Here is a 23,119-nt window from a genome sequence, read left to right on the forward strand (position 1 = left end):
TTCCTTTTGCTGAGCAGCTCAATTGACATTAGTTCCAAATGAAAATGAATAATAATTGTAATTTACGCAATGCAGTTGTCTGGTAAAATGTCTATTGTGTTTGTGATACTTTCTATTATTTCTGTGGTTAGTATGAGAAAATCATATCACTTCAACACTGTAAGAAAATATGAAACAAAGGCTGCTTTCTGCATCTGAAATATTTTCTTATACAGTATTCAATTGATACAGATTCCTCCAGTCCCCCCACCTCAAAATGTTCTCTTTAATGTAAATCACATGATTGTCAGGAGACCGATACACCAATGTCCTGATTATAGTCACAGATAATACTATAGATTAGATGCAGAGAGTATGACATTCTCAAGCCACCCGTGATATCATTTTGACTCTCCAGATTGTTTCCTGTCTCCTGATGTAGATATGCCTTGTTACTGTTTTTTCACAGACAGAGGCTTGGTTGTCTTAGAATAGATTGTGATCTCTGTCTGTGTGCTGATGTGTGTGTGTGTGTGTGCACGTGTGCACACATTTCAGATCTTAGAGAGGAATGCCGATCCAGAGGAGGTGCTCCTCAAATTCCTCAGAAGGAAAGGTACTTTTCCTCAACAAAATTACAACACCCTTTTTCATGTAAATAACAGCACGTAATGTCTATGTTCATCAAATCACATTTTATTAGTCACATACACATATTTAGCAGATGTTGTAGTGAAATGACAACAGTGCCGTTTTGGACGAGCAATGACGTAGTGGCGTTGACTAAATACAGTAGAATAGAATAAAATATATACTGTACGTATGAGATGAGTAAGCAGTATGTAAACATTATTAAAGTAACTAGTTTTCCATTATTAAAGTGGCCAGTGATTCCATGTCTATATATATATATATATAGGGCAGCAGCCTCTAAGGTGCAGGGTTGTGTAGCAGTGAAAGTCATTTCAAAATGCTTAGCCAAAATCATCTACATGTGTCTCTTCTCTATATAGTGCTTCTAACTGGGACTAAGTATGGTTGTGGAGGGGGTGGATGTGGGGCCTGCACGGTCATGGTGTCCCGATATGACCAACTCCACAACAGAGTTCTGTATCCTTTTCTTTCTAATAGTGCCCTCACAACCATATGTGGGACGAAAACCATTTCATATTTTACTAAATAACACCGCCACAAAATATCATGACTGAGAAACACAGTTTTGGAGTAAAATGACTGGAATCTTCTTCAGTTTGCATCACACTATTCTATTCGACACGGCACTGCTTGTTATATCCCTGAGCGCTGATCCTAGCCACTACACTGTTAACGCCTGTCTGCAGCCCATCTGCACACTGCATGGGGCTGCTGTGGTAACAGTGGAGGGTATTGGCAGCACCAAGACCAAACTGCATCCGGTTCAGGTAGGTCCTACTATAGGGTTATAAAGGGTTTTGTGATCCTAAATCCTGCAAGTGGAGCTCTCCATTCATTGTGGCTGGGTGATATTTTTTTTGTAAGGGAAACTGATATGTCCATGTTCTTGCAGGAGCGTATAGCCAAGGCCCATGGCTCTCAGTGTGGTTTCTGTACTCCAGGCATGGTGATGTCCATGTACACTTTACTGAGGAACAAACCACATCCCACCATGGAAGACATCAGAGAGGCTCTAGGAGGTAATTCATTTATATTTTATAGATAAAAATATAAAACATATGCTATTAATTATTATTATTATTATTTATTTTTTTAATCATCTTTAGTAGTCCAAAGGTCTCTACCAAAACATTGGCTGTAGGTTCATCGCTAGCTTTTTTCAAACGTTATTGACAGTTTTTTGACCACATTCTCAAAGGAAACCTCTGCCGCTGTACTGGCTACAGGCCGATCATTGATGGATTCAAAACTTTCTGTGATGTGAGTAATGCCTTTAACCTATTTCCACAAGCTCGTTGTTTGATTCAAAGTACATGTCTCTTAACCGAAATGCGCATCTTTTCTCTTTTGATTACTTTGAAACATGTTCTGTAAAATGCATGTGTTACATATCACTAGGCATCAGAGAATGGAGAGGGATGTTGCCAGAATGGCCAGAATGGAGAATCAGGGGGAAAGTGCTGTATAGAGAATGGAACTAAGCAACACAAGGATAGTGGCGTGAGTTAAATACTTTACATTTTCACCTAATGAATTCCAACCTTATACGATTCCCCTTTAACCCAACGAGTTCCACCGTAACGCCGGCGTGTTTTGGACTTTTAATACCTTTAAACATTGTGTTTTTGAGCTACAGACTTCTGGGGTGAACCATTGGCTCTTATATTTCTTCTGCATCCATTAGTCTGTGTGATTGGTGTTTGTGAGACAAGGGCGGATCCCGACGGGGCTGGGTCTTTTACAAAAAATGGCTTTAGAGTTCGAATGGTTTCAGCTACAAACTGTTAAAAGCTGTCAATGAATAGCTGGGACTCACAGATATGCACGTTTTGTGTCTATTGCGGCATAGTGTCGGTAATACGCTCACATAGTTGCTGTCGCAAACTCCACACAGTTGTCATTGACTAGTTGGATATTCATTTCCCAGTAAGCAAACTATTTCTGTACTAACAGCATTCATATAAATACGTTTTTTGCTTTGGCAGGCCTTATTTTATGGTAATGAAAGTCATGAATGCAACTGTTGATATCTATTTTTTTTGTGTAGTACTCTACTTGTAGCCCTGGTTGTCGTGAAAACAAAATGGTCAAACATTTTATTGTCAGGCTAGATATAAGTGCTGGACACATGCAGATAAATGAAAGTCCAAAGAATACCGTAACACTACTTCATGTAAATGTAATCACAGCATATAACTACGGTGGCCCAAGGGGCAAAGTAGCTTTTTCAATTGAGGGGTAGTTGAAATGATGACACCAGGAAAGAATGATTGTGTCCTAAATAAATATTTGATACCTTGTCAGATCTCAGAGGAGCTGTTCCATATGGACGATGTCCTACCGCTTGACCCATCCCAGGACCTCATTTTCCCTCCAGAACTCATGGTACGTTAGATTCAGTCTTCACAGTAAAGAGACGTGTCTATTGTCAACTCAAACAGAACTAACTTGCAGAGAACTTCGATTTCACTCTTCTCTATACCAGATTATGGGAAAGAAACGTGCCTGTGGGAGTCTGCGTTTCCAAGGCGATAGGCTGAAGTTGATTTCTCCAGTAGATCTGACCAATCTGCTTGAGTTGAAAACAGAATATCCTGAAGCCCCTGTGGTGGTTGGCAACACAACTATAGGTACTAACCTTTTGCTTTTCCATCTTGCTTTTGTGTTTCAGAACTGCTTTCACTCTACCCATTAAAAGTAGACCCACACGTTGTACACGGTACAAAAAATATTCATCCTGACGACTACTCAGCCACATTGTATCTATTATGTGTGTATTTATTCTGAGCAGGACCAAATATGCAAGTGAAAGGAGTCCATCATCCTCTCATCATCTACGCCGGGAGAGTTTCAGATTTACATACTGTGACGTGGGGGAAGGATGGTAGGTTTAGAAGTGTATTTATTGTCCGTTCGTTGAAAGAACTTTTCAGCTTTTCGTCATCTACTTACTGTTTGTTCATGTCCGTGTAGGTGTGAGTATGGGGGCAGTCTGCACCCTGTCCAGTCTGAAGGAGGAGATGGAGAGGGCTGTGAGGGAGATGGAGGCAGAGAGAACCAGGGGGTACCAGGCCCTGCTACAGACCCTACGGTGTCTAGCAGGGAAACAGATCCGCAACATGGCTGTAAGCCCTATAACTATTACCCACAGATACAGATGTTCTATCATAATTTGACCAGTTTCTCACAGCAGGAAAGGAATCCTGCAGCAACAGTACACTTTAATTATTATGTGGATTATAATTAATGGACTTTTTTGTATCGGCTGATACATTTTTAGTTAGGATAAATCAAGTCTGACTTTTTAAATGACCAACTTTAGAAGCCTTTTTAAACCTTGAATACACTAGAATTTGCATTTCCTCCTGCACATTCTCTGTGACAACAGAATTATCAAATTAAGATGGCACACCTGTATGTACCCAACAAACTTAACTGTGTTGGCTCAGATATTTTCTCCTCACGTTGTCCTTTTCAGCATGGTTCCAGAAACGATGGTCAATGCGTAACCAGGCAAGCACAGACAGTACAGCTTGGCTTGGCTATGTAGTGTGAAAAGGGTGCCGCTGGGCCATTGTCGTGCAATAGGCGTATAACATTAGACCACTGCATTACTCTTGCCTGAAAGCCTTATTGATGTGTATAATTTGATCAGTTTTATGATGTCCCATGTCTACAGACCATTGGAGGCAATATCCTCAGTGCCAACCCAAAGTATGATCTCAATAGTGTTCTAGCTGCCTTGGACTGCACGCTGCAGGTCATGTCTAAAGGTACTGTTGGCCAAAGCATTGATTCTTCTTGATTTGATCCTTTCCTTTCAGTTCGCGATCATGCTATATCACATGACCTAAATGGGAAGGACGTGGTTGATTGAGTGATGCCTCGATTCATAATATGAAACTGTCGTTTTGTTGTAGAAAATGGGACAAGGGCGATCACTCTGAATGAAGAACTCTTCACTGGCTTTGGCAAGACGGCGCTTAGACCAGATGAAGTCCTCCTGTCCATTGACATCCCCTACTCCAAACCAGTGAGGAATAACTGCTTTAATCTCTCATACAAATACCACTCTGGATATTGATGATGACCTTAGTTTAACTCATAACTCCAACCTCTTTCAAGCTTTGGGTACTGAGTGTTTGGTTAATTGGTAAGTAAACATGAATAATCTGTTGCGAGGTTTTCAGGTTGGAGAAATGGTCTGTTGACTGTATTGAGAATGACTGTTGATTATTGACTGTATTATGTCTGTTGACTGTATTATGTTTGTTGGTTGTAGTACAGTATTTATTTTTACTTTGATCTCTGCAGTGGGAGTTTGTGTCCGCCTTCCGTCAGGCCCAGAGGAGGGAGTTTGCCTTCTCCATAGTCAACGCTGGGATGAAGGTGGTCTTCAAGGAGGGCACTAACATAGTGGAGTCGCTCAACATCTACTACGGAGGAGTGGGACCCACACTGGTCAAGGTTGGACGCACATGCCAGAAGCTTGTTGGACGGTATGTAGACTGACAACAACATACTTTACAGACATTGCAGACCTGGGTTGAAGTATTTGGTTATTTAAATACTTATTTTCTGTGTATTTGAGTATTTTCAAATAATGTGGCCCAAATTATCTGCAATTTCCTATAAATAGCCTACTATTTGAAAGTTTTTTTCAAATACTTATTTCAAATACAATTTTCCAAATACCTGGGTTGAATGCATGGGGGGAGTGTATTTCAGTCAGTGTATTTGAGTATTTTCAAATATACACCAATAGTTTCAACCTGGAATCCGGGGTAGACGTAACATAGTAAATCCTGGATACTCCAATTAGCAGAGGTGGGACCAAGTCATTGTTTTACAAGTCACAACTAAGTCTCAAGTCTTAGCACTCAAGTCCCAAGTCAAGTCCCAAGTCAAGACAGGCAAGTCCGTGTCAAGTCTCAAGTCAAGACCATCAAGTCAAGTCTCAAGTCCTAAACTCTGAGTTTCGAGTCCTAAACAAGTCATGTAATACCATTTCATATTTTTTAACAAGAGTAATAGTTAGTATATTACATTTACGCAAATCATTAATGCTTTTATAAATATCTATATATTTAATCCTTTCCAAATAAACATAATATTTCCATGGAAATACATGGGTAGCTATGAGAAAGACCCCCCCCCCCCCCAATAGTGATCGACTATCGAGGATAGCTATGGGGCGCAATCGGGCGATGTAGACTTGTACACAATCACCCAACCTTAACACACACACACGCTCTCTCTGTGTGGTTACAGTAGGCTAACGTATGTCAATGGTTTTAGGATCAGCAGTAACATCAGGCAGGATTTAGGCTACCAACTGCCTAGCCATTTATAGCTCAATCTTGGGTGCAATGATCACGTTCCTGCACTGACTGACTGTGTGGAGGCTCATTGATTTAACGTTACGCTAGCCTACATGTTACACCAGTAAAATAATAAAATATATAGCTGTCGGCTATATTAGCCATGACTTACCATTCTTTGTGCAGCTTCAAATGTCGAACAAAGTTGGAAATTGTTGCGTCTCCGTCTGTAATTTTCTTCCCGCATGTTTTGCAAGTTGCAATCCGTTTTTTGTTGATACAGCGTCGTCTTTATATCCGAAAATAATCATTTGGGATATCATCTTTCCAAGGGCTCCATCTGAATTCACCTGCCGACGTTGCTTTGCACTGCCACACGCAACTTTTTCTCAGATGGCACAATTTAATTGGCTGCTGTCCGATTCAAACTGTAATCCGTTAAACTAAGAGTTGATGGGCTGCACACTTTTTTTAATAGCATCATTTTTAATATTTGGGCTTAGGGGAGGGTATCAAGTCAGGTCGAGTCATAAGGGCCAAGTCAAGTCACGAGTCATTGGTGTCAAAGTCGAGTTGCAAGTCATCATTTTTGTGACTCGAGTCCAGGTCATGTGACTCGAGTCCACACCTCTGCCAATTAGTATGATATGTTATGTTTCGTATGGTATTTATTACATTTTGGAATTCCATAATCCATTTTGTATGATATTTTACAATTTGTATGAAATGTAACGAATTTAAATTCGTACTGTTAGGGTCAAATTTTTCTGAGTAAATAACTCACGCACACTAGAAAAGCTTAACCAAGTTTAATTCTTCCCAAAGGGTCGACACAGCTGTATTCAGACAAAGAGATGTTTCCACCACTTCAAGTATATATACTCCACTTTAGGCACCCCTCCTTTAGGCACCCCTACATTTATGCTGGATTCCACAAAACCAAAAGCCCTAAAAAAATCTCCTCATGCTTCCACCAAGTCTTCTCCTTTTGGCTGGGATGAAGGTGGTCTTCAAGGAGGGCACTAACATAGTGGAGTCGCTCAACAGGTTCCGAGAGGTGTTCCCAATGTTATGTCATTGTCACTTTTTTCCCCCCATCTCCTCCATTTCCACAATCCTACATCCTCTTAAGGTAACTCAGCACTGTATATGCTTTCACATCAATTCCTTCAAAATGTTGTTCATAGTACAATTACCCCAACATCTATCCTCTTTCACGTGATGCATTAACCAATAAAGCAGCTAACCCCAACCAAACTATGATGTTTAAAGTAGCTCCCAGACCCAACCCTTCTGCATGTCTTACAGTGGAATCTAGTGTCTCTCTCTCTCTCTCTCTCTCTCTCTCTTTCTCTCTTTCTCTCTCTCTCTCGCAAAGCTTCCTCTGTTACGGTGTCTTCAAGCTCACCCATTATGCAGCTGGACCTCACTTCACGTGAGAACTATGCTCCCTCCCAAGGAGAGACATGACAATCTTTACTGCTGCATGTGCTGTAAGGAGTAGTGTGTGTGGACCAAACCAACACTGTCCCAACACCCCCGCCTGGTGTATCTTGATGTACATTCAATCTCCAGAATTCAACCCGTGCCCTTGCTTATCTCTGCTTTCACCTGAGGATATACACACTGCAACACATGGGTCATTTCCTGACAACATAAACTATCCTCTTATGGGAAGATCACTAATTTGTGACAGCCTCCCCTGTACTCCCATCGGTCTCCCAGTTACCAGTTACCAATCCATGTGGCATGAGTCCTCATAAACTGATATCCCCAAAATGTTACTAAAGTAACCCCTGCTACTACCAACATGGACCATGACTATAACCTCTTTCAATTAATCTGTCAAGTGTTCGCCGGCTGTTAGAAATTGGGAAAAAGATGAATGAGTTGGGAATAATATCCAACCTAACAAAACTTGGAGTCACAGATTTCCTGAAAGTTTGCCATAGTGTCTAAAATGCCACCGCTATCTCTTCTACTCTCAGCATGATCTGGGTATGTTTCATGTTCAATTAAATCCCCATATTGTGTACAGTTAGCTGTCCACCCTCTCCTATGAGCTATCTCCTGTAGCAATATACAGTCTCTGGGAATGATACTCCTCCATCATCCCATCTAACCCATAACACACAAGTCAATTCTCCTAATGCATTTCTACAGTTATAAACATACCAAAACATTATCAAATCAATTAGTCAATATACATCAATGTTCAAAGTTTACTTCAAACTTAATGATGAGCTTGGAGGGTACTATGGTGTTGAATGCTGAGCTATAGTCAGTGAACAGCATTCTTACATAGGTATTCCATAGCCCTCATACTTGTAAAATCATTGCAGTAGAATGGTTTAATTTAATACATTAATTTCATACTGTTACACACATGCTTTATTACACAATTTAATGTATGGACATTCTATCGTCATGAGCAGGGGGAGAACATGGTTAGTTCCTTTATAGTCCTCATTATCTTCATCATTCTCATCAGAAAATGGCATTTATTTTAGCCCAATCAAACTAACAGTCTCTCCTGCAGTTGCAGAACTGAACAAAATAGTTGCTGAGACCTGTGAGACAAAAGAAGAACACAGAGCCCTATAACATGAAATCAATGTTATTACATACAAGGACATACTCCCAACATGGCCCGTTTTGCAAAGTTCACAGACTATGATTCAGACGTATTTGGCAGCCAAGCTGTTGTCTTTATTGTCAGAGTAGCTTCTAGCGCTTTCTGATAATGACATTTCAGCGAGAGCTTTTGAAATTCTCTTCCTCCTTCGGGTTCCTAAGAGAGTGATAACAAAAGAAATCACAAAATATGACAAGTATTAGTGATGCATTATGCTATGCATAATCATATATGGCAAGAAACGAAGTTCGATGATGACATGGTGATTCCCACTCTCTCTGACTCTATACCTTCAGGAATACTGTACTGCTGGGGTCCAAAAAAAATGAAGTCTGTAAAAAACATAAACTCATACTTTTAACCAGGATTACCAGTTAGGCAGCAGGTTTTACGAGAGGTATTCCCACACCATATCATGCTCACTTCGCCCTTTTTTTGCATGCTACGTGCGGTCAACTAGTATAATTATTGTTCTACCAAACAAGCCCTCCCTCCTCCTGAGTCGAGGATGTACAATGAATCTCTGTGGCTAGGCAGGTGTTGTTATCGTCCCAGCCCAAGTTCAGTACTCCCGGTCTTCTTATCAGTCAGGAGAAGCCTTGAGATTAGGAAGTGTACATCCATGCAGCCTGCCGCAGTCAAATAAATTCAGAGACTGGCCCCCGTTGTACTTTGTTTCCTGCGACAAATATATTTGCACAAAAATCATTCCATCTAACCCATAACATGCTAAACACTACTGCTAGGTCACTTACAGTGCAGTTGGAAAGTAATCGGACCCCTTGACTTTTTCCACATTTTGTTACGTTACAGCCTTATTCTAAAATGGATTAAATATATGTTTTTCTTCATAAAACTACGCACAATACCCCATAATGGCAAAACGAAAACAGAGTTTTGTAAATGTTTGCAAAAAACAGAAATACCTTATTTACTTAAGTATTCAGACCCTTTGCTATGAAACTCGAAATTGAGCTCAGGTGCATCCTGTTTCCATTAATCATTATTAATATATTTTGCACTTTGGGTTCACCCTGTGCCATTTTGTTTATAAAGATATATTTTGAGCACAACAGCGTTTGGGTTACGTTCCGCTTCGATCTATGGTGCTTAAATACATTCAGTAGTTGTAAACCTGCGGCTGCCTCCTGCCTACTCCTTTCTACACCAGTGACAGAATGATCGACCCAGGAAAACAGGAAGCAGCAGGACTTCCGACCTCTCCGCTGTAGGAACGAAGCTCCGCCACCAGACCTCGTGCCTGGAGCGCCTTGGGACTGCATTGGACGCACCAACACCAACTGCAGGATACACCAGCACCTTCCCAGCTCCCCGCGTCATTCCAGCCACCCCACCACCATCTACATCAAATCTAAAAAATTCTACACATTGTACATTTCAAGAACTGTTTCTTCAACTTCAGTCGCAAAAACCCATCAAGCGATATGATGAATCTGGCTCTCATGATGACCGCCACAGGAAAGGAAGACCCAGAGTTACCTCTGCGGCAGAGGATAAGTTCATTAGAGTTAACTGCACCTCAGAAATTGCAGCCCAAATAAATGCTTCACAGAGTTCAAGTAACAGCATCAACATCAGATGAGACTGCATGAATCAGGCCTTCATGGTCGAATTGCTGCAAAGAAACCACTACTAAAGGACATCAATAAGAAGAAGAGACTAGCTTGAGCCAAGAAACAAGAGAAATGGATATTAGACGGGTGAAAATCTGTCCTTTTGTCTGAGTCCAAATTTTAGATTTTTGGTTCCAACCGCTGTGTCTTTGTGAGACACAGAGTAGGTGAACAAATGGTCTCCGCATGTGTGGTTCCCATTGTGAAGCAAGGAGGAGGAGGTGTGATGGTGCTTTGCTGGTGACACTGTTGGTAATTTATTTAGAATTAACGGCACACTTAACCAGCATGGCTACTACAGCATTCTGCAGTGACACATCATCCCATCTGGTTTGCGCTTAGTGGGACTATCATTTGTTTTTCAACCGGATAATGACCTATAACACACCTCCAGTCTGTGTAAGGGCTATTTGACCAAGGAGACTGATGGAGTGCTGCATCCGATGACCTTCTGGCTGTGCCGGGTGGAGATTATAACAAAACATGGCCAAGATGTTCAAATGTTCATAGATGACCAGCAGGGTCAAATAATAGTAATCACAGTGGTTGTAGAGGGTTCAACAGGTCAGCACCTCAGGAGTAAATGTCAGTTGGCTTTTCATAGCCAATCATTCAGAGTATCTCTACCGCTCCTGCTGTCTCTAGAGAGTTGAAAACAGCATGTCTGGGACAAGTAGCACTTCCGGTGAACAGGTCAGGGTTCCATAGCCACAGGCAGAACAGTTGAAACTGGAGCAGCAGCACGACCAGGTGGACTGGGGACAGCAAGGAGTCATCAGGCCAGGTAGTCCTGAGGCATGGTCCTAGGGCTCAGGTCCTCCGGGAGAGAGAAAGAAAGACCTCACCAAGAGTTACAGTGTCAGGGAGTTAGAGGACTAACGCTTAGGGAGAAATCCTGACCATGCATCAGACCCAATTTGGTGAGATTTTGTTTTGACGCAAGACAAAAACAAAACAAACAAAACAACAACACTTCTTCATGTTTACCAGTATTTACATACTATACTTAAATCCCACCCAATGTCTCTAGCCTTTCTAGCGAGGGTGATCAGGCCTCACCAGAAAGTCAGGACAGAGGTCATTCAACGCCATTAAGTGAGTGTTCTTTTCCCTTTGCTTTCCCTGTACTTCAGACTCATTATTTTAAAGACATTTCAAACATTCTGTGTACCAGGTTTACATTGGGGTTTTCAGTACATTTCTTATCAGGAGAACTTACATCTGTGCAACCAAAAGTCGGACAATAGATGCTTCAGAAAATGGTATTTGTGTGCCCTTTTAAGGTGCATCCTCTCTAACCCGTGAAGAACCCACAAAACCCAAATAAAAAGACCCCACACAATGAATCCGACACGGTATTAACACCACCAACAAATATGCATAACAGGTGGGTTGTGTGTGTGCCAGGCCTTACTTAATTGGGAGCTGGGTACCTTTTATACTCAATAGAACAGCAGAATTTCACTAACTGCTCTCCCAAGGCAACCCGGCCTCCGGAAACATTTCAAATGACGAGATAGGTACACCTCATCCTCTCCTAAAAGAGAAAAAAAACATTTTGTTAGTTTTCACTGTGCCAAATCTTAAATTAGCAACAAAACGGTTTTAATTACAGACAAAACAAAACAGGATAACTTCTGTTCACATGGAGGCCATTGTCCTCCCTCCACTCTTTAATCATTTGTGTTTTAATCCACCCCAACGTTTACTGTATATACTATTACCAATCTCTGTTGGATATTCATTACTGCTTCACAGTCATTGTCTACTATTTTAAGATGAATATGCACTAAATGGAGACAGATCTACTTTTTAACAATTTTAAAGGTAATTGTAGGTTTGGTAACCCCGATGCTGGTGCTTTTTTTACCTCTACAATTGCAATTGTTTTATTTTACTCTACAAACACTTCCTCACAGTATTTCTCGATTATAATTACGGTTGTTTCTTTATAATACAGGAGTTGAGATATTCATTCTTCACAAACTCCTCCTTCACACTAGTGTTCTATTCATACAACATATTCGGTAATAGTGATCTCTCCTTTCCTATCTTCACACACACATCACATCAGACAAATTAAATGAACCAAACTGAACTGAACTGGTGAACTTAACTGGTGATCTGGTGAACTGATGAATTGCAATTGAAGTGTTGGTTGATTGGCTCAGGTCCTGGGGGGAGGAGCTTTTGGCTGATGCCTGCTGTCTTTTGGAGGAGGAGGTGGAGCTATCTGACTCTGCCCACGGAGGGAAGGTGGAGTATCGCAAGACCCTTACGACAAGCTTCTTCTTCAAATTCTACATGCAGGTCCTCCAGGAGCTCAGAGAGAGGGTACATATACAGGACAGGCACAATCCTTAATTATTTTTCAGCGAAACATCAAATCTGCTACTTGTTTTGCTGAATCTGAAGGATGTGACAATATTTGTGAGTAGCAATATTACATTGGCTCTCTAAAAGGTGTTTTACAATCATTTTTATTATGCTTCATGTTTCTTGATTTCTACCCAATTGTGCAGGATGTGAACGTGTGTCTTCTACCCCTTGAGTACCTCAGTGCTCTCAAGCCTTTCAAAAACGAAGTGCCCCAGGGACATCACTCTTTCCAGGTTTGCTATCAACAATGGCTTATATATTAACAGTTACAACTTACTCCAATGGATGATGGTTGTATCCCCATATTGTGTGTCTCTTTCCTCTGCAGCTTGTGCCCAATGCCCAGTCCTCCCAGGACCCTGTGGGCCATCCCATGATGCACCAAGCAGCCTTCCATCAGGCTACAGGAGAGGCCCAGTATTACGATGACATACCACCTGTCCAGGGGGAACTCTTTGTCTTCATGGTGACCAGCACCAGAGCTCACGCCAAGATCATGTGAGTCTATGGTAGTGTGTCATTATTTGACTGTTTTTGGATTGGCCATACAAACTTCTACAGTTGGATCTGTATCATAAGATAATCACCTAAATCCAGCCTCGTCTTTTTGAAATTGCATGTAGGTTTTCTTCCTTTTATAATATTTTTCTCCCCATTTTCGTGATATCCAATTGGTAGTTACAGTCTTGTCCCATCGCTGAATCTCCCATATGGACTCAGGAGAGGCTAAGGTCGAGAGCTATGCGTCCTCCGAAACACGCTTAACCCGGAAGCCAGCCGCACCAATGTGTCGGAGAAAACACCGTACAATCCGGGTCTCAAGCATCAGTGCCTTAGACCGCTGTGCCACTCAGGAGGCAGCATGTAGGTTTTCTGATCATGTGTGTTTATTCCACTTCAAAACCAGCAACATTGACCCATCTGAAGCACTTGGCATGACTGGGGTGGTCACGTTCCTATCAGCTGGGGACGTCCCTGGTCAGAACCGACGGATGTTGTTCGATAACCCAGAGGAACTCTTTGCCGAGGAGGAGGTAGGCTACTGTACTGTACCCTCTCACTACCATTCCCAGTCTGTAGCACCGTACCATAGACAGACAGTATGACCATGGCAATGACTGAGGATGATAATTGAGGAGAATAGAGCAGCTCTGTTCTAATGGCATTTCTAATTATGAGAGGTCTATTATACTGTATATTGGCTTACCATGGTGGTTTTTGATTGATTGATTGGTTTGTTGATTGGTTGTTCTTGTGCAGGTGTCTTGTGTGGGGCAGATCATTGGGGCTGTGGTAGCAGAGAGCAGAGAGCAGGCCAGGAGAGCAGCTCAAAGGGTAAAGGTCACCTACCAGGATCTACTTCCTGTCTTCTTCACAATAGAAGAGGCCATCCAGCATCAGTCCTTCTTTGACCCAAAGAGGCAGCTGGAGAGAGGAGACATGGACAAAGCCTTTGAGACGGTGGATCAGATTCTGGAGGGTAAAAACGCAATGGTTTGCCTCTGTGCATCTTCTTCTTCTAATGCGAGTTCATGTCTTCAAATGTCTTGATGATATGTGATTGTGTTGTGAGCAGATGAGATCTACTTGGGAGGTCAGGAGCATTTCTACATGGAGACTCAGGGCCTTATTGCAGTGCCCAAAGGAGAGAATGGAGAACTGGAACTGTTTGTGGCCAGCCAGCATTCAGCATACACTCAGGTTAGACACACATAAACTATCTATGTTTGAGTTTTCTCCTCTGTTATGTAGCTAGCTACATTGGATAGTGGCATCTTGTTAACCCTTTCCCGTCCCGCCAATCGGAATCTTTGATTTTTGACACACGACTACCATCAGTGCCCCAATGCTGGTTGATTGATATGATCAGGAAAAAAGTATTCCAATCAAAAAGTTATACCAATTTGTTATTTGAATGTCCTTTGTTTTGTCCCTGCAACCCCAGGAAGTGGTAGGAATCACTCTGGGCATCGACTCCAACAAGATCACGTGTCACGTGAGGAGGTTGGGGGGAGCGTTCGGTGGCAAAGTCATGAAGATTGCCTCCCTCTCTGCTATCACTGCCACAGCTGCAGTCAAGTAAGAGCTTTCAACAGAGTGTTGATAACACACATTAGTGGAATATAAAACATTTAATAATACCTTAAATACATATAATACCTTGAATACATATAGTACATTGAATACATACAGTATAATACCTTGAATACATATAATACCTTCAATACATGTAATACCTTCAATACATGTAATACCTTGAATACATATAATACCTTGAATACATAAAGTACATTGAATACATATAGTATAATACCTTGAATACATATAATACATTGAATACATAAAATACCCTGAATACATATAATACCAAGAATACATGTAATACCTTGAATACATGTGATACCTTGAATACATGTAATACCTTGAATACATATAATACCTTGAATACTTAGAGTAAATGTTCCTATGTTTTCATTGTAGGACAGGGCGAGCAGTACGCTGTGTTCTGGAACGTGGAGATGACATGCTGATCACCAGTGGCAGACACCCCTTCCTAGGGAAATACAAGGTATTGTAGAGTAGCCCTCTCAGATGAGCATCATCAACAACAACTGTATCATCAGTGGAATTTTACCTCAGCATTTCTAACGACCTGTTTTCTCTCAGGTGGGATACAACAACGATGGAACCATCATGGCAGCGGACATCACCTACTACAGTAACGGGGGGTGTACCCTGAATGAATCATTAGTCGTAAGCTTGTTAAGAACTTTGAATCCAATACTGTGTATGACTCAATGGTTATCTGCGATTGTCCAATATATTGCCTGATATCAGTTGAAAAGTCCTAGACAACAAGGACTGATGATTCTCACCACGTTTAAAAATGGACAGCAGAAACACCCTAGCATAAGACACATTTTCATTTCCCTGTAATGTGCTGTGATTCAGATCATGGAGAAAGCCCTGCTTCACATGGACAATGGCTACAGGATCCCTAACCTGCGTGGGCGTGGCTTGGTGTGTAAGACCTACCTGCCCTCCTACACAGCGTTCCGAGGCTTCGGAGGACCCCAGGGACTCATGGTGATGGAGAGCGTGCTGCACGAGGTGGCTGTCAAATGTGGCCTCCCTCCACAGAAGGTTAGTGAGAGGTTACTGCAGGATTCAGGGTCATGTTCAGTTAGTTAATTACCCACCTTTCATCCATCCAATGTTCCTACTGATGATGAATGTGGCCTGGTGTGTCTCTGCAGGTGAGGGAGATCAACATGTACCGGGAGGAGGAGTGCTATACCCACCACAAGCAGCTCTTCTCCCCCCGCAACATGCTCCGTTGCTGGGACGAGTGTCTAGACAAGGCTGGGTACCACGATCGCCTCCAGGCCATCCAGCAGTTCAACACCTCCAACCGCTGGAAGAAGAGGGGCATCTCTGCTGTGCCTATGAAGTTCGGCGTCGGCTTCTCCAAAGGCTTCTACAACCAGGTGAGGATGAATAATTTAGAATGCCCCATGTTTATTTTTCCACTGTGCTAGGAAGATGCTCTGACAAAGGACATTGTTGACCGAAAGCTTAGCTCATTAAACACTGTAACTTGTGTCTGGTTCGGGTGTGCAGATACTTATTTTCATAGCTGTAAGCACTTGTAAGTTACTGGGGAGAAATAACTTTTAACATTTAAATGTAACATTTATTTAAACTAGGCAAGTCAGTTAAGAACCAATTCTTATTTACAATGACGGCCTACACCGGCCAAACCCGGATGACACTGGGCCAATTGTGTGCTGCCCTATGGGACTCCTAATCACGGACGGTTGTGATACAGTCTGGATTCGAACCAGTGTGTCTGTAGTGACACCTCTAGCACTGAGATGCAATACCTTAGACCGCTGCGCCACTCGGGAGCCCACAGTATAAACTGTGTTCATCCCCATAGAGATACAAAATAACAGTTGTTCATTTTCTTGTTCCACCTCTGCTCAAGGGTGCAGCTCTGGTGAACATCTACAAGGATGGCTCGGTGTTGGTGGCACACGGAGGCACAGAGATGGGTCAGGGAATCAACACAAAAGCCCTCCAGATTGCCAGTCGTATCCTGAAGGTGCCCATGTCCTCAATCCACATCAAGGAGACCTGTACGGGCAACGTTCCCAATGCTTCACCCTCAGCAGCCTCCTTTGGCACGGACGCAGTGGGCATGGCAATCAAGGTATTTCAACGAAGCCTGGTCTCCGATCTGTTTGTGTTGTCACGCCAACTGCCTTGGACAATGGCCATAGGAGTTGGCAAGACTGCACAAACAGATCTGGGATCAGGCTAGCTCCAATGTTCCGTTATCACAGGCTTCTCATGTGGCTTTTAAAGACATGTGGTATAGATGTGTTTGTTGTACTCTTACCAAATGTTACTGTGTATCATTTTAGGATGCTTGTGAGAAACTGATGGGACGCTTGAAGCCAGTCATGGAAAATCATCCCAAATATACATGGCAACAATGGGTAATCAACAAACATCCACCAGACTATAATAGACACAAAAACATCATTATATTAAGTTTATCTCAATTATGGTGTAGCATACAATAACTTGTGTTCTTTCCCACAGATTTTTGAGGCTTATTGCCAGAAGGTCAGCTTATCTGCAACTGGCTTCTTCTTGTACGTACCCCTGTCAATACTGTAGACCGTAGTGTGTAATGAAGCAATGCAACGTATCACTGACTGTTGTAAGACCGTGATCACTGCAATGGCACGATTTACGGCGCTCACATTAGGAACGTCTCAGTCACAAGTAGGCTATCCTAATACGGGCGCCGTATGGGTTCCAGGGGACCTCACACGGGTGTGGACTGGGAGAACAGCGAGGGTCCAGCCTACTATTACTTCACCTTTGGGGCCTGCTGCTCAGAAGTGGAGATCGACTGTCTCACTGGAGATCACAAAGTACAGTAGTATTACCCTTGGTCTAAACCAGTGAAATGTTCATTAACACTACTTCATACTGTACCTGCAGGCATCCCCTAGAACTTGCAATAAGCATGTATGAGCCTTGGTTTTATATGTTATGTCTTAAGGGCGTCATTGGCTTTATACAATTAGCTGTGTGTTTTGTTGCAGAATCTCAGAACAGATATTGTGATGGATGTCGGGAGGAGCCTCAACCCAGCTCTAGATATAGGACAGGTACAGTACTCTCTAGCACCCACAGGTCTAGTGGCTATACATTTCTACAGTATTATGGATCAATATAGGACATCTTCAGTAGCATACATTCCAATATGACTTGAGACAAAGTTAACACGGTGCTATATATTCCAGATCGAGGGAGGCTTCGTCCAGGGCATAGGTCTGTACACCATAGAGGAGCTGCAGTTCTCTCCTGAGGGGGTTCTGATGACCAGGGGTCCGTCCCAGTACAAGATTCCTGCCCTCTGTGACGTCCCTCCTCAGTTTAACGTCCACCTGCTAGCCAACGCAGAGAACCCACATGCCATCTACAGGTCCAAGGCAAGACAAGCGACATGACATCACGCGACACATCCATAAAGGCATCAATTAGGCCCAAATACAGAGCATCTTTTGGACTGAACAATTTGCACCATGCCAAATATTTGTCATATAAAACACAATAAAATGCTTTCACTCAAGGATCCTGAGGATTCACTTCCTAAGTGGTAATTGATGGTCGGCCATGTTGTTACAGGGTATAGGCGAGCCGCCAGTGTTCTTGGCCAGCACCATCTTCTTTGCCATAAAGGAGGCAGTTGCTGCAGCCCGTAGAGAGAGGGGGTTAGGGGACAGCTTCCCTCTAAGCTCCCCTGCTACTGCTGAGAGGATACGCATGGCCTGTGAGGACCAGTTCACTGAGATGGTAACATTTCTTCATATCAAAGGACTGTTTTTTTTCCAGAGGACACAGATCAAGCCTAGTTCTAGACTAAAAAGTCGTTTGATGAAAATGCTCCATTGAAAGTGCTTTTTAGTTCAGGACTAGGCTTATTCTGAGTCCACTAACTGGCCCATGTCTACTGTTTTGGTCTCACCAATAACCTTTCTCCAACAACATTCGTTTAACGGCATTATATATATATTTTCTTCTCAAGGCTCCATTTCCAAAGAAAGGAACATTCAAACCATGGAGTATCAACATATGAGCCAACTGAAGATGACTTGGCAGCCTCGTCAGACCTGGGCTTGGCTCCAACTATTAATCCTTCACCTTATCGTAATGTATTGTTCGGTCTTGGTGGGCTGCTTGCAGATTGTGTGCTTTCTGGATGACTTGGAAATGTGTCCAGAATATGTGCTTGACGCTGTTGCTTGAAATTTCACTTTTGTCCCAGGACCTTGGGGTAAGATAAATACACCATCTGGTGTTTGGTCGTGTATGTTTTGGGCTGTTTGTTAAAACGTTAACAACCTGCATCTGTGACCTACAGTCAGCCTACAGAACCCAGATGAATTAACCTAAAATTAGAACTGAACTTTGAGCGTTGGTTTAATTCTGTGCTGTAAAGCATTCCGATGTCTGACTGACTAATAAAGGATACATTTTTGAAGCATGTATTTTCGTATGTTCAAGTTGAGAATCGTGCAATTTATTGAAAGCGAAATAAGGCATACGTGACAGTGGACGGATTCACAGGATGGACATACATTTGGACAACCCTACCTTTTGCAGCCAATGGATACAAACCTGTTTTTTTTAAGCAAAGTATAGGTTGACAGCAAAAGCGTAGGCTTATCCTGTAATTTGATACTTAAAGTAGTGCAATCCTAGTGTTATTGATCCTTATTCGGCTAAATAGAGAATTTCTATGTTAGTAACATTCTATGATTAGGTGTTATTCCTTATGGCAGTGATCAACACCTCGTCGATTGACAAATCATAATGTTGTTTTAATTCGGGGAATATTCAAAGCCTATGGTTGGAATGATCCTGGTTTGCTGGCTGGAATCTGGAAAAGAACAATCGTTGATCATACTCTTGAGCAGGAAGTTGGATTTCAAACAGTCATGGCTCCCATGTGAATAAGGTACAATACATCGAACGGGTGACTTGACGATTCCATTTCACTCCCTACCCCTTCTCCCTGCCCCTAACTCTTTAATGGAAGCAGTATAAAAACTCCTTATTCAAATGGGCAAATATTGATGGGTTAGGGCCAAGCATTATGGGTTGGGGTAGGGAGTGAATTGAGACCGGCTGGTGGTATCGCCTTACCTTCTGAGTAAAGGGGGTGTTACAGGCCAGACAGGTCCTCTCTGGGGTAGCAGGGCTGTAAAGGGCCCCACCATACTAGCCTCTACATGCTGCCACCGCGTCTTTAATGGGGAAGAACACAGAGGTACCCAGGAACAGCACTGGCTCTCCGATGCCCTGTAGAGAAGAAGATGTACTTTATCGTCAATTGAACTCGACCGAACATTCTTTACGGACTACTGTAAACTACTGTAGACCCCAAAGGTCTTGGTTAGACTTGGTTAAAGGCTATAACTAGTTTAACTATAGTTTTTCCTGGTCACACACACACACCCTTCTCTCACCTTAGATGAGAAGATGGCATGTGGGTTGTCAGAGCCTGAAAGCAGGTAGGCGTTGAACTGCAGTGGTATGTCAAAGACAGCAGGGATCTTGTACTGGGACGGGCCACGTGTGTACAACACTCCGAGGGAGAGAACTTCAGCTCCTCCATGGTGTACAGTCCCAAACCCTAGATGAAGGTGCCCTTAATCTGGCTAATGTCTACAGAGGGGTTGATGCTCCTTCCAATATCCATAAATGTCTGTCCTCGCCGTCTAGACAAGGGCAGAAAACAATGTCAAATTGTGCATATTTAAATGTATGAAATGGTGATTATGTCCTAAGTTGTCCACCGAATGACTGCAAAGGTTGAGCATGTTGTACGCATTGTCCAGGTGAAGGAGAATCTTCTCTATTACCTGGAGAAAGGGAGGGGGCAAAGAGCTCAGACACGGCCTATGACAAGCATAGAGACATAGTCTGGTATTAGGTTTCAAGGATGACTTGGGACTTGGGGTTAAGAATTGAATGGTGAAAGGCAGAGGAAGAGTGACTCACCAACAAAGACTCATGTGCAGTGTTTCCAGAGTTGCCATAATAATGTAGATCAGCAGCCATTATGCTCCCATCGTTCATAAAGCCTACCTGGAGACATTAACACATTATCAGTCAAATCTACTTAGAGATCCATCAAATGCACTGACAGTCAGTCACATCACAAAGCATTAAGAGGGGGAGCACCTTGTGTTTGCCCAGGACAGGGTGGCGGGCCCCAGTGATCAGTATGTCCTCTCCTCTCTCCCGAACACAACGTAAGGCCCGACCAGTCCTGGGTAGAGAGATCAGAACCGGCTGGGATTCAAACAGTACCATTGCATTTGGGTGAAATATGTAGTATATCATTGGATCAAGTCAGTTCTTTTTGAATAATTTGACTTACTTCCATGCAGCCACAGAAGTGACGCAGACTATGATAGACATTTTGGTCACTTTCCCTCCAAACGCTCCGACAACTCTCTCCACATGACAGGACACTTTGTGGGAGGGAATCTCAAGAGTCTCTTCGGTGGATTCCTACAGAAAAGACAGAGATAGGAAACATTTCATTTGGCAATTAGGAGTAATGACTTACACTTCAACAGTGACTACTTGATATGTTCTTATCCTCAGGGATGGAGATTGAGGGAGTAGAGTTGACTGTACCTGGGCATAGGTTGGGTGTTGACAGGAGAGATAAACGTTGAGCTCCCTCCTCTCCAGAAGGCACAACAACCATGCTCTGTGTTTCCATGTAGAAATTGCTCCTGACCACCAAGCCGGATCTCCCCTGAGAGATTACAACATGGCTACAACATGGCTCAGTACATAGACTTAACCGGGACAAACAACACTCAAGATAGGAACCAGGTTGACACACCTAGTATGCATACGAAACTAAGACATGCTGTACCTTCATAAAGGTGGTCAACCTTATCAAAAGCCTCATCCACATTACCTCGCTCGATCATCCTCTGGGACAGAGAGAAGGACTGTTTCTCAATGGCCTTCTCAAGAGTGAACACTGGGCCTGGCAGATCCTCATTGCCTATCTTCACTACAGCCGCCCCTCTCTTAGCCTGCTTCCTGGTGTCAGCCACCACTGCACACACCATGCGACCCACGCATGACACCTGAGGAACAGAGACGTACATAAACCTGGCAATAACATTTGTGAACATACTAACAGGCATGCATCTGTGTGAGAATGGCCTTCAAACAAGACCCAAACGTTTGTGGACACCTGCTCGTCGAACATCTCATTCCAAAATCATGGGCATTAATAGGGAGTTGGTCCCCCCTCTGCTCATATAACAGCCTCCACTCTTTTGGGAAGGCTTTCCACTAGATGTTGGAACATTGCTGAGGGGACTTGCTTCCATTTAGCCACGAGCATTAGTGAGGTCGGGCACTGATGTTGGGCGATTAGGTCTGGCTCTCAGTCGGTGTTCCAATTTATCCCAAAGGTTTTCAATGAGGTCAGGGCTCTGTGCAGGCCAGCCAAGTTCTTCCACACAGATCTCAACAAACCATTTATGTGTAGACCTTGCTTTGTGCACAGGGTCATTGTCATGCTGAAACAGGAAAGGGCCTTCCCCAAACTGTTGCCACAAAGATGGAAGCACATAATCTTTACAGTTAGCGTTCTCCTGGCATCCACCAAATCCAGATTAGTCCGTTGGACTGCCAGATTGTGAAGCGTGATTCATCACTCCAAAGAATGCGTTTCCACTGCTCCAAAGTCCAATGGCGGCGAGCTTTACTCTACTCCAGCCGACGCTTGGCATTGCGCACGGTGATCTTAGGCTTGTGTGCGGCTGCTCAGCCATGGAAACTCATTTCATGAAGCTCCCGGCAATGTTGCTTCCAGAGGCAGTTTGGAACTCGGTAGTGAGTGTTGCAACCAAGGACAGATGATTTTTTACGCGATATGCGCTTTAGCACTAGGCAGTCCCGTTCTGTGAGTTTGTGTAGCCTAACACTTCGCGGCTGAGCCATTGTTGCTCCTACACGTTTCCACTTCACAATAACAGCACTTACAGTTGACTGGGGCAGCTCTAGCAGGGCAGAAATTTGAAGATCCGACTTTTTGGAAAGGTGGCATCCTGTGATGGTCCCACGTTGAAAGTCACTGAGCTCTTCAGTAAGGCCATTACACTGTCAATGTTTGTCTATGGAGATTACATGGCTGTGTGCTCGATTTTACACACCTGTCAGCAATGGGTGTGGCTGAAATAGCAGAATCCACCAATTTGAAGGGGTGTCCACATACTTTTGCATATACACAGTATAGTGTACAGGGTGAGGTGAATAAATAGCATGTGACAACACATTGGACAAGCCTTTGATGACATCATACACTGTATGAAAACAACAACACATATGATATGACATGTACGATTCTGGTTGTGTCTCTTCGATGAAGCACTACAATACCTCATTCTGAGCCAGAA

At 43.0% G+C, this 23,119-nt stretch overlaps 1 protein-coding gene across 1 annotated transcript; it reads left to right on the top strand.

Annotated features, from left to right (window-relative positions):
- The first annotated feature begins 69 nt into the window (after positions 1-69).
- aox5 (aldehyde oxidase 5) lies at positions 70-19,169 on the top strand. The gene is made up of 32 exons (XM_055930409.1): positions 70-82; positions 993-1,089; positions 1,292-1,400; positions 1,526-1,652; positions 1,832-1,893; positions 2,032-2,133; positions 2,938-3,018; positions 3,119-3,263; positions 3,425-3,517; positions 3,607-3,758; positions 4,313-4,406; positions 4,554-4,666; positions 4,948-5,132; positions 12,395-12,557; positions 12,746-12,835; positions 12,931-13,100; positions 13,510-13,636; positions 13,863-14,082; positions 14,179-14,303; positions 14,548-14,681; positions 15,084-15,171; positions 15,270-15,356; positions 15,555-15,746; positions 15,860-16,090; positions 16,591-16,815; positions 17,030-17,104; positions 17,211-17,263; positions 17,434-17,548; positions 17,723-17,788; positions 17,924-18,112; positions 18,309-18,476; positions 18,709-19,169. Exons 1-32 carry the CDS (start codon positions 70-72, stop codon positions 18,757-18,759), a joined length of 3,942 nt encoding a protein of 1,313 aa, XP_055786384.1. The 3' UTR covers positions 18,760-19,169.
- The last annotated feature ends 3,950 nt before the right edge of the window (positions 19,170-23,119 follow it).

Source organism: Salvelinus fontinalis, chromosome 7 (assembly GCF_029448725.1).
Source record: "Salvelinus fontinalis isolate EN_2023a chromosome 7, ASM2944872v1, whole genome shotgun sequence".
Classification (NCBI taxonomy): domain Eukaryota; kingdom Metazoa; phylum Chordata; class Actinopteri; order Salmoniformes; family Salmonidae; genus Salvelinus; species Salvelinus fontinalis.

What these genes read in the sequence shown, in the direction of transcription:
- aox5 (XM_055930409.1), top strand. An exon ending in TGCCAGAAGCTTGTTGGACG is followed by an intron (nt 5,133 to 12,394) that starts GTATGTAGACTG and finishes TGATTGGCTCAG; the next exon opens with GTCCTGGGGGGAGGAGCTTT. An exon ending in AGGACCAGTTCACTGAGATG is followed by an intron (nt 18,477 to 18,708) that starts GTAACATTTCTT and finishes TTTCTTCTCAAG; the next exon opens with GCTCCATTTCCAAAGAAAGG.